The 26,482-nt window shown below is 50.9% G+C and overlaps 1 protein-coding gene across 2 annotated transcripts in view; it reads right to left on the reverse strand.

The window, feature by feature from the left end:
- Window positions 1–20,994: 20,994 nt before the first annotated feature.
- LOC146813649 (transmembrane protein 121-like) overlaps window positions 20,995–26,482 on the reverse strand; it is a 215,375-nt gene continuing 209,887 nt past the window's right edge. For both annotated transcript variants that reach the window (XM_085610137.1, XM_085610138.1), the window contains exon 3: window positions 20,995–25,441. In XM_085610137.1, coding sequence (XP_085466263.1) covers window positions 24,496–25,441 — 946 coding nt within the window. In that variant the 3' untranslated portion in view covers window positions 20,995–24,495. The remainder of the gene's footprint in view (window positions 25,442–26,482) is intronic.

Here is a 26,482-nt window from a genome sequence, read left to right on the forward strand (position 1 = left end):
TCCCACACTAAAGCTATGATGTAAACAGTGCAGTAGCCCCCAGCAGAAAGGGCACTGTAGCACCTGAGGTGGACCTTTCCCTTCTGGAGCACGTGTGTCCTTGTGAAACAGGTGTGCCCTCAGGGAGCTGGAGCCTCCTTGTGCACAGACTCCCCCACGACTGTGGGGCCTCCGCCACGAGTGCAGAGACTCCCCCACAACTGTGGGGCCTCCGCCACGAGTGCAGAGACTCCCCCACGACTGTGGGCCTCCACCAGGAGTCCAGAGACTCCCCCATGACTGCAGGGCCTCCACCACGAGTGCTGAGACTCCCCCACGATGGCAGGGCCTCCACCTCGAGTGCGGAGACTCCCCCATGAGTGAGGGGCCTCCACAATGAGTGCGGAGACTCCCCCACTATTGCGGGGCCTCCACCACGAGTGCAGAGACTCCCCCATGACTGTGGGGCCTCCACCAGGATTGCAGAGACTCCCCACGACTGCGGGCCTCCACCACAAGTGCAGACACTCACCCATGACTGTGGGGCTTCTGCCATGCATGCAGAGACTCCTCCATGACTGTGGGGCCTCCAACAGGAGTGCAGAGACTCCCCATGACTGTGGGACATCCCCCATGAGTGCGGAGACTCCCTCACATCTGCAGGGCCTCCACCAGGAGTCCAGAGACTCCCCCATGACTGCGGGGCCTCCACCACGAGTGCGGAGACTCCCCCATGACTGCGGGGCCTCCACCATGAGTGCAAAGACTCGCCCACGACTGCAGGGCCTCTGCCATGAGTGCAGAGACTCCCCCACGACTGTGGGGCCTCCACCATGAGTGCAGAGACTCCCCCACGACTGCAGGGCCTCCACCACAAGTGCAGAGACTCCCCCAGGACTGTGGGGCCTCCACCATGAGTGCAGAGACTCTCCCACGACTGTGGGGCCTCTGCCACCATGAGTGCAAAGACTCCCCCACGACTGTGGGGCCTCCACCATGAGTGCAGAGACTCCCCCACGACTGTGGGGTGTCCACCACGAGTGCAGAGACTCCCCCACGACTGTGGGGCGTCCACCACGAGTGCAGAGGACCTTTGTGGTGAATCAGGCCCTAGAGACCGCTGTCTCTATCATCGCCTGATTTTCCTCTTTAGACATCAAAGGCGGCACAGTCCCTGCTTCGTTGCTCCCTCCTCTGTGCCGCAACTGGACTTTCATCAGACGATGAAAAAGAGGGCAATCCATGCCCCCTCTTTCCTGCTCTTTTGACTCCACACTCATCCAACAATACCAACATAATGACAACTTCCCCCTCTTAAACCAATCAGCATGCTTGAAAGGGCACTAAGGAAAACGTATTAATTAATTAAAACGTAATTCTGATACGCCAAGTAAAGGATCAAAGGAATCGGCCAATCTTCAGACAATTGCCATATGTCCCCAAAAGTGACTTAAAGGCATGTTTACCAGGGTCACCACCCTTATCAGGACCCTTGCACGTGAGCTCCGCTTCCATCCGCGACCCGTGTGCGCAGACGCAGCCACTCAGGACTGCCCGACACCGCCCGACCTTCCATGCTCACTTCTGTATCCCAGGTTCTGCTAGGGAACCTAGACACGCTGGAAGGACTGAGTGTACCTGAATGGAGCCCGCGCCTCCCTGCACCCTGCCTACCCCGCAGAGCAGCCTTGACAGCCTCCTCGTCCTGCCGAGGAGAACAGGTGAGCCAGAAACAGTCTGCAGACAGAAAAAACAGGAGGTGCCGAGGGGAGGGGGCCTTTAAAGGCCAAGAGGTGGCTTCGGATTGGGTCTGTGGAAGCAGGGAAGCAGCATTGTTTCTAAATTCAAGCGTGGGAGGGATGTGGAGGTAATGAACATTACCAGCAAGTAATGGGGGCATTATATGGCCTTCATCTAAGTCAGGCCCAATCTATTTTGCTTGTACATTACGTTAACTAAGCCTGGGCAAAGCACTACTCTACGCTCGCGTAGTTTGCGAAGTTTGCGCTACTTCGCACTACGCGAATTGCATATAGCACAGTGCAAACACGCGTAGCGTAGTGCAGCGGTCATTTTTTGCTTGCTCGCGGTCCTCAACGTCAAGTTGGTGACCGCGAGCAAGCAAAATGACATCCCGGCGAGACTTTTTCCTCGTTCGCGATTAGCAATATCAAGTTGCCGATCGCGAGCGTGGAAAATGAACCTCCCGGCGAGATTCTCAACGCGGGGAGGTCAAGCTTCTCATTGCGAGTGGTCGCGTATGCTCGCGACCGCTCGCGATGAGAAACTACCAGTCCGCGTTGAGAAAGCTGCCGCTCGATTAAAAATCTACTCGAGTGGCAGAAAACTACAGCTCGCACTGTGCAAGATGCCGTTTTCAATGATTGCACAGTGCCGGATGCTTGTCCGCACTGTGCAATCATTGAAAACGGCATCTTGCACAGTGCGAACAGGGTACTACGCAGTTCGCGAAGTGCTACGTGTAGCTCGCGAAGTGCACTTTGCGTAGCTAAGCGTAGCGCTACTTCGCGAACTACGCCCACACTTAACGTTAACTAGCATTGGCAAAGCCAATAGGTTTTACCCAGGCAAGAGCTATTGGATTTGCCAATATGTTTTAGCAGTGTTAGACACGAGAGTGGCTGCTGGTCGGCATGGCTAAAAGTTAGTAGGGTAAAGGAGAGTGGTGTAGAGTGAAGTGGAGTTCTGTAAAGTGGAGTAGAGTGGAGTGTTATGCAGTGGCGTAGAGTGGTGTGGAGTGGCGTACAGTAGAGTTGAGTGGAGTGAAGTGGAGCATCATGGAGTAGAGTGTTGTAGAGTGGAAGGGTGTAGAGTTGAGAGGCATAGAGTGGAGCACAGTGTCAGAGTTGAGTAGAGTGTTGTAGAGTGGAAGGGTGTAGAGTTGAGAGGCGTAGAGTGGAGCACAGTGTCAGAGTTGAGTCGAGTGTTGTAGAGTGGAAGGGTGTAAAGTTGAGAGGCGTAGAGTGGAGCACAGTGTCAGAGTTGAGTAGAGTGTTGTAGAGTGGAAGGGTGTAGAGTTGAGAGGCGTAGAGTGGAGCACAGTGTCAGAGTTGAGTCGAGTGTTGTAGAGTGGAAGGGTGCAGAGTTGAGAGGCGTAGAGTGGAGCACAGTGTCAGAGTTGAGTAGAGTGTTGTAGAGTGGAAGGGTGTAGAGTTGAGAGGCGTAGAGTGGAGCACAGTGTCAGAGTTGAGTAGAGTGTTGTAGAGTGGAAGGGTGTAGAGTTGAGAGGCGTAGAGTGGAGCACAGTGTCAGAGATGAGTAGAGTGTTGTGGAGTGGAGTGGCATAGAGTGTCGTGGAATGGTGTAGAGCAGAGTGAAATGGCATTTAGGGTAATGAGTAGAGTATTGTAGAGTAGAGTGGCGTACAGCAGAGCAGAGTGTCATAGAGTGGATGGCATAGAGTGGAGTAGTGTGTCATAGAATAGAGCGGCGTAAAGTGCCATGGAGTAGCATAAAGGAGTGTCGTAGAGATGAGTAGTGTCGTAGAATGTCGAATAGTGGAGTTGAGTATTGTAAAGTGGAGTCGAGTGCTGTTGAGTGGAGTGGCCTAGACTGAAGTATCGCAAAGTAGACTGGGGCAGAGTAGATTGGCATAGAGTGTAGTGGCATAAAGTGCATCGGTTTTGAGTAAAGTGGTGTCAAATGCAATGGCATAGAGTGCAGTGACGAAGCATATCGTAGAGTGCAGTGGTACAGAGTAGAGGAGTGCAGAGTAGATTGCAGTGGTATAGAGTGCAATGGCATAGAGTGCAGTGACGCAGAGTGGATTAGAGTGGCTCAGAGTGGAGTTGAGTGGTGCAGAGTGGAGTGAAGTGGCACAGAGTGGAGTGGTGCAGAGTAGAATGCAGTGGAGTAGAGTGCAGTGGTGTGGAGTGCGGTAGAGTTCTGTAGAGTAGAGTGGGACAGAGTAGAGTGCAGTGGCATGGAGGTCAGTGGCACAGAGTGCACTGTCATAGATGGCAGGGTCATAGAGTGCAGTGTTGTAGAGTACAGGGTTGTAGAGTTGTGCAGAGTAGAGTTAAGTGGCATAGAGTCCAATGGTGTAAAGTGGCATAAAGTAGAGAGACAGAGAGTCCAGTGGCATAGAGTTCAGTGGCATAGAGGTCAGTGGCATGGAGTTCAGTGGCATAGAGAACAGTGGCATAGAGTCCAACGGTGTAGAGTGGCAGAGAGTGCAGTGTTGCACAGTATTCTGTCATAGAGTGAGGTGGTGTAAGAAAGTAGGACCTGCTTTTATGGTAACCCCCGCTACTTGCCTGGTGCTATGCTGTTTCTGCGTAGTCTGACTGGGATCCTGCTAATCCGAACCCCAGTCTATCTGCTTTCTCCCCTTAATTGGTATGGTAAGTACTTTGGTACATCCCAGATTGGACACTGGTGTACCTTTGTCAGTCCTTAGTATATGGTACTGAGTTACCCAGGGCATAGGTACACCAGGGGTGCCCCATGGGCTGAAGCATGTATTATGCCATCCATGAAGGACCACTCAAACTGTAACTACAGGCCTGTCATTGCAGCCTGTGTAAGCTGGTGATAGCACCACTTGACCCCTTAGCTGCTGGGCCTTTCCCCCCCAGTGCTGAGCCTACGTAGCTACAAAAGATATAGGTTTCCTATATCTAAGGCCATTGCACTTAAAACCTATAAGTCACCCCTAATGCAGGCCTTTCTGTCTGAAGGCAGGATGCTCGGTTCTAAGTGTGAGGGTGCCCCTGCCTGATCATGACACCCCTAAACCTTCAGAGTCCATTCTCCCGGGTTGTAAGTGCATCAACCATTACGATACATAGAGTGCCCATGTATCATTACGCGAAGCCCAGCTCTAAACTGGCTGTAACGAACACTATCAAGTTTGGTATCAAAGATGTTGGAATCATACCCCCACACCGTAAACGTTGTGGGAGGTATGATTCCATGCACTGTAAAGCTCCTCTGAGAGGCCTTCAGTGCTCCTGGTACCAGTCTTCTAGACCAGGACAGCAAGCTATGGCTGCAGCCGCCCAGAGGCGAGATTCGGCCCTCCTGCTGCTGAGCCAAGCTCAAGCAGGGGAAGGCAGGACACTAGGTATCTTGTCACAGGGAGGTATGACCACCTTGCAGACATGGTTTAGTGTATTGGGGGTGGGTGGGAGCACTTGCCAGAGCCACACAGTCTGCTTGAAGGGCACATCTGATGCCCTCCTTGCATAGTCCGGTTCAAACTAGCTCTGGTAGCCATTGGCTCCCGCTCTGGCCCAAAACTGGACAAAGGACATGGGAGTATCCTCCCCACTGTCCAACCTCTCCCCTGGGAGGGAACCCTGAATCCCCCCAACTCTTTCCTTAGGGTACTTAATGGCTTACCTGGGTGTAGGTCCCTAGATTTGTCGTGGCACAAGATTCAATTCAGAAACCACTTCTACTTCAAATGTCTGGGGACTCTGGACTTCGCTGGACTTTGCCCTGGGCATCAAGACTGCACCCGGGAAGACTCCTGCTGCTCCTCATCTCGTGGTCCGGCTCGTCTGCTGCAACATCTGTGCCTGTGCACCATACAGGAACCTTCCAAGGCCTGTGGGCATCCAAGACACCTGACGGAATCTCCCATGAAGTGAAGGAGTCACTTCCCTGCATCCGCAGGCACCGCAACTAAGCTGACAGGTCTGCTGATCCTGGGCTCCAATGGACTCCGAACGGCTCAGCAACACAGGTGGTGGCTCTTCACTTCCCTCAAGGGCTGTCCTGTCCTCTCACCAAGTTTGAGGCTAGTATCCCTCGTCGAGGTGCATGAACCAAACCCCTGTACACAGCATAAACCTGCTGTTGCAAAGGCTTGTTGGCTGACTTCCTCCAAGATCTTCAGGCTCCAAGTAGCTCCAACTTCAAGCATCGTCAGTGACTAAGATCATCGTACTCACCGTATCTCTTGCACCGTGGGCCTGCATCTCTGGTGAGATGCTCGAGGTCCTCTTGCGACTCCAGTGCCACCGGCCTGTGGGTCCTCCTGAGGGTCATCTTTGAATTCTGTGGGCTCCCCTGATTTCTCGGGCCTGCCCTGACTCCTCTGCTTGTGGTGAGTCACCTGGACCTTCCTGGTCTCGACACTGCACCTTCTTTGCTTGCCATGTTGTTTGCAGTTGCCAAGGCTTGTTGGTGTTATTGACAGACACCGACCCCTCAACTCTCGACATCCGATGTGGGACAGCTCGTGAATGGCTCCTGGTCTTCCACAGCGTCGCCTGGTCCTCACAGCTGCAAAGGTCACCATAATCTCTCCTGCAACACCCAATATCGGTGGGCATTCGTCTCCCGTGCCTCCTGGTCACTCCTGAGTGGCATAGACTCTGTCCCCTCTGCTTGCAGGTACTTCTCAACTTGAATCCACCTTTGGGTTCCATCAGACACTTTCACCTTTTTCAGCAGCGGCATCTTCCTGAAGTCCTCCATTGAGTTCGACGGCGGTTTCCGACATCAATTCACACCTATGCACCCGGTCTCCCTGGTGTAGGTAATGTGGGTAGTAGGGTATCCACGGGTGGGGCGGCTCGCCGACCTTTTGTCTTCCACTGGGTTTCTTCAGGGTCCACTGGGAAGGGTCCTTCTTCTTGAAAATTGCAACCGCGACTTAGCCGTTGACTTGTATTGAGCACAGGGTCGTGTTCCCACTCTGCAGATGGCCCCTATGGGGCTCCTGGTCACTTACCTAGGGTGGTTCCTTGGGTTCCAGGCACTTCTACGTCTGCTGGGTATAGTCTTGACTCGGGTCGTGGTTCGTACACCACTATTTTAGTATATGGTTTGGTCTCCCCCTGGCGACCACTGTGTATTTGTCTGTTTCTATTAAAAAGTATTGTGTGCGTTGTGTATATCTCTGGCTGGGAGAAATCAGTTATGTGTTAGTGAGTGTCTTATAATTAATACATACTTTTATAAATACACTGTGTGGTTCTTTTTCACTTAATCTATACCTATAAGATTATGTTCTGGTAAAACAAGCTGCTTTACACTCCTTCTGGACTAAGCCTGAAGGCTGCTCTCCACAGCTACCACTTAGAGAGCTTTCTAAGGTTGTCTAAGACCACTAAAATCACCATAAGGGTTATCAGGATTGGTGCAGGGTGCTACACTTACATAACTGTGCATCATATACCAAGCCAGCTTCTTGCAAGTGGTACATAGTCGAGTAGTATGGAGTGCATTGGTGTGGAGTGAAGTCACATAAAGTAGAGTGACACAGAGTGTAGAGGGGAAGAGTAGAGCGGTGTAGAATGAAGTGGCATAGTGTACTGTGGAGCAGAGTAGAAAAGAGGGGCTTAGAGTGCAGTGATGCAAAGTAAAATAGAGTGGCTTAGAGTGCAGTGGTGTAGAGTATAGAGCCATAGAGTAATTTGGTGCAGGGTAGATTCTCGTAGAGTGCGGTGCTTTTGAGTAGATTGGGTATAGAGTGCAGGGGCACAGACTGCAGTGCTGCACAGAGTAGGGTGGCGTAGAGTGCAGTGGCACAGACTGCAGTGCTGCAGAGAGTAGGGTGGCGTAGAGTGCAGTGGCACAGACTGCAGTGCTGCAGAGAGTAGGGTGGCGTAGAGTGCAGTGGCACAGACTGCAGTGCTGCAGAGAGTAGGGTGGCGTAGAGTGCAGTGGCAAAGACTGCAGTGCTGCAGAGAGTAGGGTGGCGTAGAGTGCAGTGGCACAGAGTGCAGTGCTGCAGAGAGTAGGGTGGCGTAGAGTGCAGTGGCACAGAGTGCAGTGCTGCAGAGAGTAGGGTGGCACAGAGTGCAGTGGCACAAACTGCAGTGCTGCAGAGAGTAGGGTGGCGTAGAGTGCAGTGGCACAGAGTGCAATGCTGCAGAGAGTAGGGTGGTGTAGAGTGCAGTGGCACAGACTGCAGTGCTGCAGACAGTAGGATGGCACAGAGTGCAGTGGAACAGACTGCAGTGCTGCAGAGAGTAGGGTGGCACAGACTGCAGTGCTGCAGAGAGTAGGGTGGCACAGAATGCAGTGGCACAGACTGCAGTGCTGCAGAGAGTAGGGTGGCACAGAGTGCAGTGGCACAAACTGCAGTGCTGCAGAGAGTAGGGTGGCGTAGAGTGCAGTGGCACAGAGTGCAATGCTGCAGAGAGTAGGGTGGTGTAGAGTGCAGTGGCACAGACTGCAGTGCTGCAGAGAGTAGGGTGGCACAGAATGCAGTGCTGCAGAGAGTAGGGTGGCACAGAGTGCAGTGGCACAAACTGCAGTGCTGCAGAGAGTAGGGTGGCACAGACTGCAGTGCTGCAGAGAGTAGGGTGGCACAGAGTGCAGTGGCACAAACTGCAGTGCTGCAGAGAGTAGGGTGGTGTAGAGTGCAGTGGCACAGACTGCAGTGCTGCAGAGAGTAGGGTGGCACAGAATGCAGTGGCACAGACTGCAGTGCTGCAGAGAGTAGGGTGGCACAGACTGCAGTGCTGCAGACAGTAGGATGGCACAGAGTGCAGTGGCACAAACTGCAGTGCTGCAGAGAGTAGGGTGGCGTAGAGTGCAGTGGCACACACTGCAGTGCTGCAGAGAGTAGGGTGGCACAGAATGCAGTGGCACAGACTGCAGTGCTGCAGAGAGTAGGGTGGCACAGAGTGCAGTGCTGCAGAGAGTAGGGTGGCACAGAGTGCAGTGGAACAGACTGCAGTGCTGCAGAGAGTAGGGTGGCGTAGAGTGCAGTGGCACACACTGCAGTGCTGCAGACAGTAGGATGGCACAGAGTGCAGTGGAACAGACTGCAGTGCTGCAGAGAGTAGGGTGGCACAGAGTGCAGTGTTGCAGAGAGTGCAGTGCTGCAGAGAGTAGGGTGGCACAGAGTGCAGTGCTGCAGAGAGTGCAGTGCTGCAGACAGTAGGATGGCACAGAGGGCAGTGGAACAGACTGCAGTGCTGCAGAGAGTAGGGTGGCACAGAGTGCAGTGTTGCAGAGAGTGCAGTGCTGCAGAGAGTAGGGTGGCACAGAGTGCAGTGTTGCAGAGAGTGCAGTGCTGCAGAGAGTAGGGTGGTGTAGAGTGCAGTGGCACAGACTGCAGTGCTGCAGAGAGTAGGGTGGCACAGAATGCAGTGGCACAGACTGCAGTGCTGCAGAGAGTAGGGTGGCACAGACTGCAGTGCTGCAGACAGTAGGATGGCACAGAGTGCAGTGGAACAGACTGCAGTGCTGCAGAGAGTAGGGTGGTGTAGAGTGCAGTGGCACAGACTGCAGTGCTGCAGAGAGTAGGGTGGCACAGAATGCAGTGGCACAGACTGCAGTGCTGCAGAGAGTAGGGTGGCACAGACTGCAGTGCTGCAGACAGTAGGATGGCACAGAGTGCAGTGGCACAAACTGCAGTGCTGCAGAGAGTAGGGTGGCGTAGAGTGCAGTGGCACACACTGCAGTGCTGCAGAGAGTAGGGTGGCACAGAATGCAGTGGCACAGACTGCAGTGCTGCAGAGAGTAGGGTGGCACAGAGTGCAGTGCTGCAGAGAGTAGGGTGGCACAGAGTGCAGTGGAACAGACTGCAGTGCTGCAGAGAGTAGGGTGGCGTAGAGTGCAGTGGCACACACTGCAGTGCTGCAGACAGTAGGATGGCACAGAGTGCAGTGGAACAGACTGCAGTGCTGCAGAGAGTAGGGTGGCACAGAGTGCAGTGTTGCAGAGAGTGCAGTGCTGCAGAGAGTAGGGTGGCACAGAGTGCAGTGCTGCAGAGAGTGCAGTGCTGCAGACAGTAGGATGGCACAGAGGGCAGTGGAACAGACTGCAGTGCTGCAGAGAGTAGGGTGGCACAGAGTGCAGTGTTGCAGAGAGTGCAGTGCTGCAGAGAGTAGGGTGGCACAGAGTGCAGTGTTGCAGAGAGTGCAGTGCTGCAGAGAGTAGGGTGGCACAGAGTGCAGTGTTGCAGAGACTGCAGTGCTGCAGAGAGTAGGGTGGCACAGAGTGCAGTGTTGCAGAGAGTGCAGTGCTGCAGAGAGTAGGGTGGCATAGAGTAGAGTGGCACAGAGTGATGTAGACTGCAGTGGCGAAGAGTTCAGTGGTGCATGGTAGAGTAGTGTGGAGTGGAGTACATTGGCATAGAGTAGAGGGGAGGGATGTAGAGGAAAGAGGCATACAGAGGAGTAGTGCAGAGAAGAGTGCAGTGACTCAGTGTGGAATGGAGTGGCGTAGTGTGGAGTGGTGCAGAGTAGAGTGCAGTGACACAGTGTGGAGTGGAGTAGAGTGGGGCAAAGTGGCGTATGCATGGTGTGGAAATGCACTGCCATTACAGACCACTCATCTTCAATTGAAATGGCCGTTACATTTGCATCAAAATACAGTGTTTCTGATAAAGGTATACAACGCACAAACGATAATGTGTGGAAATGTCATCAGCCAATGTACTGATTTCATTAGCGGCACAGTTCATTTACGGACATTTAAAATTTGTTGTGTGCTAGAAAAAAAAAATCTGCACAGCCTTCCTCTAGCAGCCCCCACTAGTCAGAAGTATTGTCACATAAATCCTCTCACTGTGAAGTCACCAGAGAAAGAAAAGTAAACCCCAAGCTCCCTGGAAGACAGAGCCTGACATTGGACCTCTGTCTTTGAATGCGCAGTAAATGTGACAAGATAAGAACAAGATTTAAAGGTCTGTTTACAGAAAGCGAGTTTGTGGAAGAATACAGTAAACAAGGTTTGGACAATGGGAGGGATGAACTGGAGCTGGACAGCATAAAGCAAACAAAGCCAGCCAATAGAAAGCCAGAGAACGTGAGTTACAAACCACAAAGCCAATGGTAAGCAATGGGCGGAATGCATTCCTAGGTCAGCTTTCTGAATGTCCCCACAGTGTCTTTAGCAAACCAGACAGCAGCTGCACAGTCTGGTAGACTTTGACCTAAAAATGAACTAGGGGGCATATTATCAAGAGAGGCGATACAATTATCGCCGCTTTAGCGGCAGAAATCTGCCACTAAAACAGCGATAATGGGCTTGATAATATGCTCTATGGAATTCCAATTGAAGCCCATGTTAGATGTCCTTCACATCTAACATGGGCTTCAATTGGAATTCCATAGAGCATATTATCAAGCCCATTATCGCCGTCTTGATAATATGCCCCTATATCATTTAAAGAAACTCTACGCTTGTTCTTCTAACACGTGTCACATTAATTAACCCTCTTCTCCATAAACTCTTCCCATATATAGTTCCATCCACGCTGGAGTAATCTGTGCCCAGCTCCCGTCCCCGGCTGGATGAAGCTTTGCATCCGGATATTACCCCAGGGAGGAGGCGGCTTCTGTCGGAACCTCTCATCTCATTAACACATCAGGCTCAGAAATGAAACAGATTGAAACGTGTCCGTTTCTGGCGCTGATCGCTCACTCGCGCGCAGTGATAATTAAATACCGATATTTGTCCATTAAACACCAGGGCTGCGCTTTTCACTCTGAGCGTTTGACGTGCCTTGCAGCTGTCTGGGGCTCTCGGTGCTCCAAGAGACGCTCGCCCAGTTTTACTCACACTTGACTCACATTTCAATCTGCGGCAGATGCTTGGAGCTATCCGTGAGTGCTAGGGGGCATATTAACAAGCATATTATCAAGACAGGCGATAAAATTATCGCTGCTTTAGCAGCAAAAAACTGCCGCTAAAATGGTGATAATGGACTTGATAATATGCTCTATGGAATTCCAATTGAAACCCATGTTAGATGTGAAGGACATCTAACATGGGCTTCAATTGGAATTCCATAGAGCTTATTATCAAGACCATTATTGCCACCTTAGCGGCAGATTTCTGCCGCTAAAGCGGCGATAATTTTAACGCCGTTTCTTGCTAATATGACCCTAAGGGGCATATGTATCATCCGATTTTGTATTCGCAAACGCTGCATATCGCAAAGAAACAGCGTTTGTGAATACAAAATCGCAAAAGGAGATGTATGAGGCATTTCAGCCTCGCAATCTTAAGGAATTGAAAAATTTGCGATTTCTTAAGTTTGCGTAAGCATTTAAGAAATCGCAAAATGTGATTATGTAAATGCAATGTAACACGCTCCCAAGTTGTGCGATTTCTCCTTAAGAAATCGCAAATTACCACCAACTTCAAGTTGGTGGTAAATTGCGATTTCTTTGAAATATGCACTTTTTTGCATATTTCAAAGTGCCATGTGGTGCACATACATGCCCTTAGGGCATGTATGTGCGCCATATGTGCACAGATGCTGATTTCAGGGGTGCATCAGGGTGTCATCATGACACCCTTGCACCTTTGAAATTATTCTCAATTTGCGATTAGCAAATAGCGAATCGCAAATTGAGAAGGACTTCCCATTCATTGCTATGGGCCTCCTGGCCCATGGGAATGAATGGGAAGGTATTCCTTAATTGCGATTTCGCAATTTGCTAATCGCAATTAAGGAATTTTAAGAAATCGCAAAAGTTTTGCAATTTTTTAAATACATCCCGTTTTGCAATTCTCAAATAGCGATTCTCCAAAAATCGCTATTTGAGAATCGCAAATGGAGATGTTGATACATATGCCCCTAGTAACTAAGAAAAAAAGCATTGGCAAAGTCGATAGGTTTCACCCTTGCAAGAGCTATTGGCTTTGGCAATGTGTCTTTGCCATGTTGTACACGAGCGTGGCTGCTGCTGATCATGGCTAAATGTTAGTGGCGTGGTGTGAAGTGGGGTAGCGGGTAGTTGGGTAGATTGTTTTAGAGTAGAGAAGAGTAGCATGCAGTGGGGTAGATTGGGGTAGCATGGAGTGGGCGAGATTGGTTTAGAGTAGAGTGGAGTAGAATGGAGTAGCGTGGGGTAGATTGGAACGGAGTGGGATATAAACATATAACCATTTTTTTTAATAGGTGAAATTTGATGTCTAGAAAACGTTCTGCAAAAATGCTCATGATATGGTACATTTTTCTGCAGTTTAAATTTCTCCCACTTTGAAGTGTCACATTTACAAACCGCAGACGTCTTGCTCCCGGTGGTCTGTAGACAAGGTGCCATCGTCATCACTGAAAAATACAGACCTGTCTTTAAATAGGAGGAATTTAAAGTGAAGAAACATGCTTCATAAAACATAAGACATATTTAGCTTAATTCAAAGTGGAGAGAGACATTAAGACTGGTTTATAGAAATATTAGATCGACTGATTGGAGGCACCTGGTGTGGAATAAAAGTTAGATAGAAGGCATGTAGGAGATAAAGTACTGAACGTGACAAACACTGTGATAACTGAGTGTCACTTTCAGATGTAAAATAGCCCCGCATGTGGTCCATTGAATGAAATTCCCGGAAGGCGGAATGATACACTAAATAACCAACAGCATGGAGTGAGTACATCTGTAGGTGGGGCCAAAGACTACTACATGTGTATTTGAAAGAATTTGAAACAATACATCTGGTGGACAGCTGCACTGTCAAGACAGACTTAAAAAGGGACAGAAGGGGGAGGAGAAAAGGAAGATGATGAGAAATCACAAGCAAAGAAGGAAGAGAAGCATAGAACGAGGAGAAGGGTGAGAAAGAGAAGCGTAGCACGAGGACAAGGGTGAAAAAGAGAAGCATAGAACGAAGACAAGGGTGAGAGAGAGAAGCATAGCACAAGGACAAGGGTGAGAAAGAGAAGCAGGGTGAGATAGAGAAGCATAGCACAAGGACAAGGGTGAGAAAGAGAAGCAGGGTGAGAAAGAGAAGCATAGCACGAGGACAAGGGTGAAAAAGAGAAGCATAGAACGAAGACAAGGGTGAGAGAGAGAAGCATAGCACAAGGACAAGGGTGAGAAAGAGAAGCAGGGTGAGAAAGAGAAGCATAGCACGAGGACAAGGGTGAGAGAGAGAAGCATGGCGCGAGGAGATGGGTGAGATAGAGAAGCATAGCACGAGGACAAGGGTGAGAAAGAGAAGCAGGGTGAGAAAGAGAAGCATTGCACAAGAACAAGGGTGAGAAAGAGAAGCAGGGTGAGAGAGAGAAGCATAGCACGAGGACAAGGGTGAAAAAGAGAAGCATAGAACGAAGACAAGGGTGAGAGAGAGAAGCATAGCACAAGGACAAGGGTGAGAAAGAGAAGCAGGGTGAGATAGAGAAGCATAGCACAAGGACAAGGGTGAGAAAGAGAAGCAGGGTGAGAAAGAGAAGCATAGCACGAGGACAAGGGTGAGAAAGAGAAGCATAGAACGAAGACAAGGGTGAGAGAGAGAAGCATAGCACAAGGACAAGGGTGAGAAAGAGAAGCAGGGTGAGAAAGAGAAGCATAGCACGAGGACAAGGGTGAGAGAGAGAAGCATGGCGCGAGGAGATGGGTGAGATAGAGAAGCATAGCACGAGGACAAGGGTGAGAAAGAGAAGCAGGGTGAGAAAGAGAAGCATTGCACGAGAACAAGGGTGAGAAAGAGAAGCAGGGTGAGAGAGAGAAGCATAGCACGAGGACAAGGGTGAAAAAGAGAAGCATAGAACGAAGACAAGGGTGAGAGAGAGAAGCATAGCACGAGGACAAGGGTGAGAAAGAGATGCAGGGTGAGAAAGAGAAGCATAGCACGAGGACAAGGGTGAAAAAGAGAAGCATAGAACGAAGACAAGGGTGAGAGAGAGAAGCAGGGTGAGATAGAGAAGCATAGCACGAGGACAAGGGTGAGAAAGAGAAGCAGGGTGAGAAAGAGAAGCATAGCACGAGGACAAGGGTGAGAAAGAGAAGCAGGGTGAGAAAGAGAAGCATAGCACGAGGACAAGGGTGAAAAAGAGAAGCATAGAACGAAGACAAGGGTGAGAGAGAGAAGCATAGCACAAGGACAAGGGTGAGAAAGAGAAGCAGGGTGAGAAAGAGAAGCATAGCACGAGGATAAGGGTGAGAGAGAGAAGCATGGCGCGAGGAGATGGGTGAGATAGAGAAGCATAGCACGAGGACAAGGGTGAGAAAGAGAAGCAGGGTGAGAAAGAGAAGCATTGCACGAGAACAAGGGTGAGAAAGAGAAGCAGGGTGAGAGAGAGAAGCATAGCACGAGAACAAGGGGGAAAAAGAGAAGCATAGAACGAAGACAAGGGTGAGAGAGAGAAGCATAGCACGAGGACAAGGGTGAGAAAGAGATGCAGGGTGAGAAAGAGAAGCATAGCACGAGGACAAGGGTGAAAAAGAGAAGCATAGAACGAAGACAAGGGTGAGAGAGAGAAGCAGGGTGAGATAGAGAAGCATAGCACGAGGACAAGGGTGAGAAAGAGAAGCAGGGTGAGAAAGAGAAGCATAGCACGAGGACAAGGGTGAGAAAGAGAAGCAGAGTGAGAAAGAGAAGCATAGCACGAGTACAAGGGTGAAAAAGAGAAGCATAGAACGAAGACAAGGGTGAGAGAGAGAAGCAGGGTGAGAAAGAGAAGCATAGCACAAGGACAAGGGTGAGAGAGAGAAGCATAGAATGAGGAGAAGGGTGAGAAAGAGAAGCATAGCACGAGGACAAGGGTGAGAGAGAAGCAGGGTGAGAAAGAGAAGCATAGCACGAGGAAAAGGGTGAGAAAGAGAAGCATGGCGCGAGGAGATGGGTGAGATAGAGAAGCATAGCAAGGGACAAGGGTGAGAAAGAGAAGCAGGGTGAGATAGAGAAGCATAGCACGAGGAAAAGGGTGAGAAAGAGAAGCAGGGTGAGAGAGAGAAGCATTGCACAATGTGAGAAGTTGGCCTGGTATATGATGTTCACTAGTTAAAGTGACCACCTTGTACCATGCCAAGCAACCCTTATGGTGTGGTTGTAAGTCAACCTTTTCGGACCAGCTGCCCTAGTGGTAGCGTAGGCTAAGCAGTCTTTGAGGCTAAACTCGTGAAACGTGTTAAGCAGGCTGTTTTACCAAATGTAACCCCCCTTTATACCAATGAAAGGACACCACACAGATATATATTCAAAATATATATGTATTTATTTCTCAAAGTAACCCCTAGTCTCTTTATGAGCACAGGAGCACAAATCGTCAAACAAGATTACAGTAGAATACACAGAAGTTGCACTTTATATGGATAGGCCCTGGTGGCCGCTCAAACCATATACTAAAATAGTGGTATAAGTACCATGAACAGGAAAGGGAAAAGGCCTAGGGCCTCTAGAATCGCTGGGCCTACAAGGAGCTAACTTCAGTTAGTGACCAGGAGGTCCACGGGTTGCGTGTGCAGAGCAAATAGTCACACGCGAGCTCCCATAGGTTTTCAATGGGTGCGTAAAAAGTACAAAGTTACTGCAAAGAGGATCTTCCGGATGGACTAGGAACTTAAGATTGGAAACACAGACACTAGAGATGATTCTCTACACTTGGGCACCGGAGTGCCAGCTTTACCTCACCCACAGGAAGCGGGTGCATAGGCGTCGAAGTGCGTCGGGTTTCTTCTATCTGTTCAATGGAGCCTGTGGACAAAGATGCTGCAGGCGACCGGTCCGGAAGAGATGCAGTGGATCCAAGAGTGGATCGGAGATGTTGAAGACCTGTAAGCAGAGGGGACAGTGTTCACAGTCACTAGCCAGTGACCAGCGTGGCACCAGGAGGGTACCAGGCGATGTCGGGTGCAAACAGGAAGGAAGGTGTAGCTTGTCTCTGCAGCCACGTGGTCCCTGAAGGTCGACGACATCCAGGAGTCGAGTCACGAGCTGTCCCACGCAGGCTCTCGCTGTCGGCGACTTGATCGAAGCAAACAAGCCTTGGAAAAAGCAATTGTTGTGGAAAACAAAATAAGCTGATGGTTCTGACCAGCAAGGTCAGAGGGATTGCTCCTTTGGAGGGGAGCAAGGGCCAATCTGGAGCAACCAGACCAGCAGTGTATTTCTTGAAGTTCGTCGCCAAGATGGCCACTAGCCAGCGGGCCAGCAACCGGTTAGGTGCGTCGAGTGGCAAAATGCAGAAGGGCCCCACGCAGATCGTGGAGATGCTGGAGGGCTCACCTTTGGTGCAGATGCTGCTCGGGTGTTGGGCTTCTCAGATCCCAAAGCACAACTTGGAGGGAGCCTCGGTTGTTGCGCTTGCAGCTTGTCGTGGTCTTTTCAAGATGGCTGGCTCCACGTGTCTCGGTGCCTCCACGGGTCTCCTCTTCTCAGGGACTGTGGATCGGGCGGTGAGAGGTCTGGAGGTCCAGGTGTTGTCAGTCTCTGGGCTCGGGCTCCGGCGGGAGGCGGCGGCAAAGCAGACGTTGATTCGCTGGATGGTGCTTGCGTTAGCAAGGTGGTCACTCCCTGACCACAGGGGAGATTGGCTTCAGTCCTCTGTGCGGCAGAGCGTCGAAGTTCCCGTCTTCTTCTTAGTTTCAAGTTGATTCCAGGATGTCTGAAGTCTTAGGACACAGCTCCTACCTTTAAGCGGATTCTAGGGGCCGGACTACCTGCTAGGTCCCTCCCTAAGGGTGGGACCAGGAAGGGGGGTGGTTACACCCCCAATCCTTTGTCCAGCTCACCCCAGGCCCGGGACTGGTGTGCCCCAGGACCGGATTGAACTGGCATATGCACCGAGGCTCCTTGTGAGCCTCAGGCATGTCTGGTTTCTTTCAAGCCCTACCTGACCAATACACAAAATCCTGTCTGGGGTGGTGCACGCACCTCCCCTGGCAGGAAACCTTTTGTCCACACCTCCCAAGCTGGAAGGACTCCCAGCAGCAGGAGGGCAGACTTGTGTCTGTGGTGGCAGCATCCATTTTGTGGAGCTGAGGCTATGTCTGATTTTACCCGGGTTTCAGGTACTGTACATGTCGTGTCCCTCTAGAAGGGTGGAATGCTAACCCCGTCGCCAGAATTGGCGAGGGGTTAGTATTCCAATTCGTATGACACCTTACTCGACATGTTTTGATAAAGCCAAACCAAAGTTAGCATTTAACCGCGAGGTTCATAATGCACTTAAGAGTATATGGTATGACGATATCTGGAAACAGTAGAAGGAAGTTGTTCCGACCACTGCAGACAGGCTCAGCTCATGCCAGAGCACCATCTCACATGGAACCAAGCACTCTGCCTTCAGGATTGTTAAGGCCTGCCATAGGAGTGACTTATAGGTTACCAGGTGTCCCATTTAAGGTTAGGTATAGGTATACTACACCTAAGTAAGAGGTGGTTACACCAACTTACCCCAGGTGAGTGATCAGCCAGTTGTGTCAAATTTGTTAGGCCAAGCCTGGGGTGGCATAATACATGCTTCAGCCCCTGGCAGGCCTTAGATACACCAATGCCCTGGGTACCTAGTGTGCACTGGTACAGGGGCTGACAGGGTGATCCACTTCCAATTGGTTATGCACCTAGGGTGCATAGTTTTAATTTAGTAGAGAGAACAGCAGGCTGGGGGTCTGATTGGCAGGCCCACAGCCTCAGTATGTCAAAAACCAGTGAAGCAAAAAGCAAACATTTGGGGTGACCATAGGATAGCAGACCCTACTCTCCTACACACAAGGACAAGGGTGAGAAAGAGAAGCAGGGTGAGAAAGAGAAGCATAGCACGAGGACAAGGGTGAGAAAGAGAAGCAGGGTGAGAGAGAGAAGCATAGCACGAGGACAAGGGTGAGAAAGAGAAGCAGGGTGAGAGAGAAGCATAGCACGAGGAGAAGGGTGAGAGAGAGAAGCATAGCACGAGGACAAGGGTGAGAAAGAGAAGCAGGGTGAGAAAGAGAAGCATAGCACGAGGACAAGGGTGAGAGAGAGAAGCAGGGTGAGAGAGAGAAGCATAGCACGAGGACAAGGATGAGAAAGAGAAGCAGGGTGAGAAAGAGTAGCATAGCACGAGGAGAAGGGTGAGAAAGAGAAGCAGGGTGAGAACGAGAAGCATAGCACGAGGACAAGGGTGAGAAAGAGAAGCATAGAACGAGGAGAAGGGTGAGAAAGAGAAGCAGGGTGAGAAAGAGAAGCATAAAACGAGGAGAAGGGTGAGAAAGAGAAGCATAGCACGAGGACAAGGGTGAGAGAGAGAAGCAGGGTGAGAAAGAGAAGCATAGCACGAGGACAAGGGTGAGAGAGAGAAGCAGGGTGAGAGAGAGAAGCATAGCATGAGGACAAGGATGAGAAAGAGAAGCAGGGTGAGAAAGAGTAGCATAGCACGAGGAGAAGGGTGAGAAAGAGAAGCAGGGTGAGAACGAGAAGCATAGCACGAGGACAAGGGTGAGAAAGAGAAGCATAGAACGAGGAGAAGGGTGAGAAAGAGAAGCAGGGTGAGAAAGAGAAGCATAAAACGAGGAGAAGGGTGAGAAAGAGAAGCATAGCATGAGGACAAGGGTGAGAAAGAGAAGCAGGGTGAGAAAGAGAAGCATAGCACGAGGACAAGGGTGAGAAAGAGATGCAGGGTGAAAAAGAGAAGCATAGAATGAGGACAAGGGTGAGAAAGAGAAGCAGGGTGAGAAAGAGAAGCATAAAACGAGGAGAAGGGTGAGAAAGAGAAGCATAGCACGAGGAGAAGGGTGAGAAAGAGAAGCAGGGTGAGAAAGAGAAGCATAAAACGAGGAGAAGGGTGAGAAAGAGTAGCATAGCACGAGGAGAAGGGTGAGAAAGAGAAGCAGGGTGAGAAAGAGAAGCATAGCACGAGGAGAAGGGTGAGAAAGAGAAGCATAGCACGAGGACAAGGTAGAGAGAGTGAAGCATAGCACGAGGAGAAGGGTGAGAAAGAGAAGCATAGCACGAGGAGAAGGGTGAGAAAGAGAAGCATAGCACGAGGAGAAGGGTGAGAAAGAGGAGATGGTGAAGGTAAAGCAAACAGGCGAACTGGCAGGAAGGAGGGAACAGGTAACAGAAGGGAGCTTGGGTCAATAAACAGTAGACGCGACAGAACTGAAGGATGAGAAAAAGAAGCAGGGTGAAAGGGCACAGGAGGTGAAGAGGAGGGTTAAGTGAGCTTAGAGATGATAAACTAGGATGAGATAACAAATAGAGGAGTCCAGAGGAGGTAATCAGTTGAGAGAAAACAAAAGAAGAAAGAAGCCAAAGGGAGGGGGGGGGCGAGAGAGTACGAGGGTCACACTGTGAGCGCGCAAGAAATCCGCAAGAGCTGGCATGCGTTTCACACTAAATGGACTTGGTGAGGACAGTATCTTGAACAGCATAGTGTAATCAAGCATTGGCGGTGTACACAAGAGTGGGTAACAAAACTTGAAGGGGCCCCCCTGCAAAGTACATGGAGAGAGTCCCCCCCCCCCCCCCACTGGACCAGTAAGGAGCTCTCAGGCCGGGGGCAATGCACAGTGCTGGAGGGGGCCTCCTGGAGCTCGGACCCCCACCTCGACCCATGGGGGTAGCGGGGACTAATGTTACGCCACTGGGTGTACCCACGAGTAGCAATCTTACCCTATATCAGAGGTGCCGGACCAAAAACCTAAAAGCAGCCCTGGCCACAATGTTCCAAGCAGCGCCCCCTCTTGGAGGCCGCGACTAGAAGGAAGAGTGTGGCACGGTTGGGTCAGGGCAGCCCACCCTACACTGAAAGCTGCCCCTCAGCCTGCAGCCCTTATGAGGCACCATTTCTGATGTGCTGCAAAACTGAAAATGATTTCTGTACCTGGTCTCACCACATCTGCTTGCTGGAAGCACCTGTATTATTCTATTAAAATTGTTTGTGATTGATAATTGAATATTATATTTAAACATTTTTTTACACAATATGCATTTATATATATTTAATTTTGTGGCATATGCATGGATAAAAAATAAGAAATGGAACAACTGAACCAGCTTGCCGCAGCTAGTCCTGTTGGCTTTGCCAATGCTTCTTGGAACTGTTGTGTGAAGAGGACAACCGCTGTGAGACACTTCCTATGCATCTGTTAGAACAGGGCACTTCCTGTCTGAGTGTTATGATGTCATTTACACGTGAAAAATGTCGTGATAGGTCATGTGATGTCACAATTATACTAACTAACACTTTTAAAACCTGAAAAAAACTGACTATTACTGGCTTCAGAATATTGGCACGTATGTCCCAGACGTGTCGTATGCATGCACACACGTTTGCACAAACGCATGCATGCGCACACACACTCGTGCAAACACGCATGGGTGCACACTCACCCACACACACACTGACAACAGGCATGTGCTAAAAATGCATTTATTGCATAGTTTTTCAAAAATAATTTTGTATTTACAGAAGTCAAGCAAATAAACTAACAACGCATTTTCTTGTCCTCTCTACAATGCTTTCTGACTTTCATAGCGCCTAGGAGCCGCCTGGTGCATTGAGAAAAAACATTTAAAAAAGAAACGTCACCATTCTTGCACGCGACCCGCTGACGTGTACACTGATGCTTATCAAAAGTGCATGCTGCAGTGGGGCTCGGGCTGTCCCCTCTGTAAGGGAAGAATCCATAAGAAAATCACTAAAAAACAACACTGCCCAGAATGAGGTCCCTCAGCGCCACGAGGCCCCCGGGTGCCCACCCACTCAGCGCCACAAGGCCCCCGGGTGCCCACCCACTCAGCGCCGCGAGGCCACAGGTGCCCACCCACTCAGCGCCACGAGGCCCACCCACTCAGCGCAGCGAGGCCCCCGGTGCCCACCCACTCAGCACCATGAGGCCTTGGGTGCCCACCTACTCAGCGCCACGAGGCTACAGGTGCCCACCCACTCAGCGCCACGAGGCCCCCGGGTGCCCACCTACTCAGCGCCATGAGGCCCCGGGTGCCCACACACTCAGCGCCACAAGGCCCCCGGGTGCCCACCCACTCAGCGCCGCGAGGCCACAGGTGCCCACCCACTCAGCGCCACGAGGCCCACCCACTCAGCGCAGCGTGGCCCCCGGTGCCCACCCACCCAGTGTTTTCTCTGTGCTTCTTTTCCACGCCTTGCTTCTCTCTACCATTTTGATTCTGGCCACAAAAACGATTGCATAACACATTTAAAAACTCGACCTATCATGTACCCACCATTGACCTTTGACACAGGAAGCTTTTTACAGAGGCGGCCATTTTGAAACAGAACCCTTGTTGAACCACAAACAGGAGCAGACAAGAGCTTGGCAATAATAATATAATATAAGATAGGAAGCCAGGGTTGGAGAGTTCACCCAGAGTTGGCTAGGGCTGACCCCACCGGGGTCCAGGCACTGATGCAAAGCGCTGTGTGGCTTCCACTTACTTCCTCTGTAGGGGTCAGCGCTGGAGGTGGCCATGGACTCCAAGCCACCAACGTGGCATGTGATCTCAGTGTCTCCAACACTGCGTGGCCCCCCTGGGTGTGTGGACAGCAAGAACGTGTTTTTGTGTGCAACAATGGATGTCTGGTCCGGCTATGGTTGCTTGGTGCCCCCTGGTGGCATTTGGGCTTTGGAACCAATCAAAAGCCATCAGAGAAGCACCCTTACTGCGCCAAATCATGAGACAGGAAGTGACGTCATGCTGCTGCATAGCAGCTTATAGGAATCATGACAGTACAGCTTTGTAGTGAAACTTGACAGGAAATGACCTCACTCACTGTATTTCTTGTACAGCTGTTGCCATGTGGGCTCCAGATGAGCTGCCACGTGTCTCACAGGAGCACGCCCACATGTGTTCAGTCGAGGCTCTGCTGCATGAGGAAGACTCTGTAAGAGCCTCAGGGTTCTGTTCCAGCATGGCCAGTCTGCCTCTATGTGTTTAATGCTCATTTAAGGATAGGTCAGACAGCTCTCAAGCAGGTGGGTTTCTTCCTGTATTTGCTGTGATAGGTTCATGTTTCAAACTGGAGAAATACCATTTTCTGTTGATTTGTCCAATTTTATACTTGCCTTGACGTTAAAACGTCAGCCATGCCAGCATAATACAGGCCAAGTGGCAACCAGCTCCGTATTTATAATTGTATGGGCTCCAGAGCAGCCCAGTGAGGCGACCTGAGGCCCCGAGGAGGCAGGTTCAAGATGCAGACGGATGGCACGTTATCACCAGCACACAGGGGTAGTAAGCCGGCTTTAGGGCAGTGCGACTGGTGCAGCTGCACTGGGCGCTGACCTGTGAAGGGGCGCTGTGACCTCAGGGGGGCGCTATGTTTAGCAATATCTTAGGATAGGAGAGATGAGGGGCACTTTTGCCGGTGGTAGTGAGAGAATCCGAGGAAGTGGTCATGGGGTGTGGGGACGCCAAAAGTGATTGTCGCACTGGGCGCCACCAGCCCTGGCTATATAAATGCAATTACAATACAATACATGCCAACAGACCCGATTCAGGCGGGAGACCCTCGGCTTTTAAAGCCAACCATTCTTCATTTTAGCTGTCTCCCACCGAAAATTGTTTCTGATTCAATGTTGGTCTCTGGGAAAATTAATTCCCCCAATTCATCTCTCTTTATCTTTCCTGCTTTAAAATGTTGGCATGTATGTTCCAGGGTTTGTCGGGAGGCGTGTTGCAGAATGCTGCGTCCCTGTGCGTCCTGCGAGCCTCTTGGCTTATGGTCGCCATGGGCAGCAAGTTCTAATTAGGCCTGAGTGTTCTATTGGCAGCTTTGGAAGCAGGAAGTGACATCACTCTTTTTTCTGATGACTCTGAGCCCCATTTAGATCTCGACGGACAGGTTACTCCATCACAGTGGTAACGGGTATCCCGTCCGTAGAAATATAAATCTCATTATATCCTATGGGACTTCTAATATCCGTCACCGTTGCGATGCACTAACCCATCCGCTGAGATGTAAATCAGGAGCTCTGCGGCCAGTTAAAAGCAGCCAAACCACACAGTATGTCACCAGGACAGACTGGTCATGGAACCCTGAGAAAGGAAGTGACGTCACTATTTCCTGGTAATTGAATCAATCACAGCCACTGTGTCACTGTCAGTCAAGCTATGAATATATTCTGCAAGGACATAGCTTCCCACCCCAAGCCCTCCCAGAGCCCCCCTGTGCCTGCTGGCATGGATGTGAGATGTTTCCTGCACACGGGGCTGGGTGGCTCACTGCACTGCACCACAGCCCCGCCGCGACGCCCGCGCCTGCGGGAGTCACAACTCTAGCAAGAAATGGGTGTGGCTTCCAAGGCCTCTGGTACACTTCTCCAGTTGCACTCCAGTGACAGAGTGAGCCAGACTTGGACAAAATCATGCACAACTATGACCGGAGACTGGTGACCGCAACACCACATGACATGGCCACGTTGAAGACCACCACCATCACTCCAATATCCTTATTTATACAGTTTCAATAGCAAAAGTCATCTTCAAAGATGATGGTTTTGTTACAATTGTGAACAGATTAACTCCAAGAAACTGTAACAAGCAAAGACAACCACCTTGAGCAGGCCCTGGCACAACATCACAAAGAGGCCTCATTTTGGTAACCTGGGTCTTCACCGCTAATCAGCCAATGAAAAGTCCCCTTTGTAAAAGTGAACAACCCCAGGGGAAAGCTGACTCCCATCCTGCTCGCTTACGGCCTCTGTGTCCTCCTCTGAGTGGCCATTTTGTTTGCTCACAATCTGTGCTGGAGCCGCCCACTGCTGGATACGTGCCCAATCTGCACCAGGAGTGGCCAGGCTTTATGCTCCGGGGTATGGCACCCCGCTTTGCTGGATGTGAGGTGCCTGTTGCTAACACAATGGATGCCTGCGTGCTTTGACAAAGGCCGTGCCCACAGAGAGCACGTCACGTGTCTTCCCCTGGCAGAATTTCAGAGGAGGTAGTCTGGTTGCGGGATTTCATCCGATGTCGCCCAGGTTGGGCATGGGCAGTGGAATTATGCTGCAGCGGGAGGCTGAACCCACCAGGCGTGTCTTGCATCTGGTTCTTGTACTGTACAAAGGAGCAGATCTTCAGCACAATGGCCAGGATGTTCTTCCCCATAAAGATGCTGGAGGCGCGTGCATCCCTGAAGAAGAGCATGTTGCTGCCCCTGATGAAGATGGTGGCCACGTTGATGGTGAGCATGCTCAGGATGGGGTAGAGCATCATCTTGTGCGGTGTGATGTGGATGCCCTGCATGCTGATCTCGCTCAGCGACACGCAGGGCAGGATCAGGAGGAGGATGTAACAGTAGAAGAACATGAGGCCCTCGGCCCACAGAGGCAGCCCCTTCTTCTGCGGCTCCCACAGGTTGGCCTGAACGTCTAGCACATCCAGCATGTCGACGATGACCCAGAAGAGGCGATTCCTCAGGTCCTCTTTCTTCTTGAAGGTCTGCAGGTACTCCATGTGCTCGATGGCCACCAGGACTATGTAAAGAGCCGGGATGGAAATGGAGAGCAGTAGCGTCAAGGCCTTGCGGGCAATGATGTCCAAACTCTTTCGGTCGGCCTTGTAATTCTGGTAAACGAAGTAGACCTTGATTTCCAAAACAAAGACGTAGAGGAACCAGAGGATCATGGCGTAGCCTCGTTTGGCGGTGCGGACCTCGGCACCGGCCCAGACGGCCACATATCGGAGGATGATGAGGAAGCATATGTCCCCAATGGAGACCATGATGCAAATGCCCATCTTCTTCGAGCCGTGGTTCTGCTCCACCAGGTAGGCGTCCATCAGCACCATGCTGCTCATGATGATGGCGGTGGACAAGCACGCATGGGGCTTGTTAATGGGCCGCGGAGGAGCCATCCTGAAAGAAAACAAGCACATTGATTAGTACCTCTGCCTCTTGACATGAAAAAGAAGTGTCTTATCAGTTACACCTATGTCATCCTGTGCCCTGTATGCCAATCCCCGGTATATCCTCTGCCCAATCCTGGTATCCTCTGTGCCAAATGCCAGTATGGTCTGGTGTCCTACATGCCATGCCTCTCATCCTTTCTGCCAATAATCCCAAAATTCTTAGTGCAATCCTCTACTGTGCTCTGGGACACACCATGTGACCCCACACAGAGAACCCCTGCATTCTCTCCAGCCCCAGGATCATTGCATCATGCATCCTATACCCTAGGCACACTTCGTATCTGAATCGATGAAGCTAGAAGGCATGCATACAGTGCTAGTTCGCCTGGACTCAGGTTGGCGCTCGCTGGGTAGAAGGCAAACAAGGGGCTCAAACCCCACGACTGAACCTAACGGAAGAAGTGGGGTTAAGAGCCTTCCTGAATGGACCACGTGTTATGTTATGCTATGTTATGTTAAATAGTTTGTTGAGCGCACGAATCACCCCCACAGGGGTCTCTCAGCGCTAGCAGAACTGCGCGGAGGAAATGGGGCAGTGTCATTCTGAGAAAAGGGTGGTCTTTAAAATCTTTCTGAACCCTAGGTAGTCGGAGCACTGTCTCAGCGGAAGGGGCAGCTGGTTCCAAACCAATGGGGCTTGGTAGGAGAAAGATCTACCACCCAACCGTGTTCTGTTAATCCTAGGAATACGCAACAGTGATTTAGAGCCCGATCTCAAGTCACGGTTGGGGATGTATTGGTGGAGCCTTTCGGTCAGATAAGAGGGGCCAGGGCCCCACAGTGCTTTGTGAGTCAGGCAACATAGTTTAAACTTAACTCGTTTCCTCACTGGAAGCCAGTGCAGTTGCCGGAGCATCGGGATGGAAGCAGATCTGCCAGGAGCTTTAGTGACCAGTCGTGCTGCGGTGTTTTGCACCACTTGTAAACGATTAAAAGCGGATTCGTTAGCAGCGACCATTAATGCATTGCAGTAATAAAGTTTATTTAA

The sequence above is a fragment of the Triturus cristatus genome, chromosome 6 (genome assembly GCF_964204655.1).
Source record: "Triturus cristatus chromosome 6, aTriCri1.1, whole genome shotgun sequence".
NCBI lineage: Eukaryota > Metazoa > Chordata > Amphibia > Caudata > Salamandridae > Triturus > Triturus cristatus.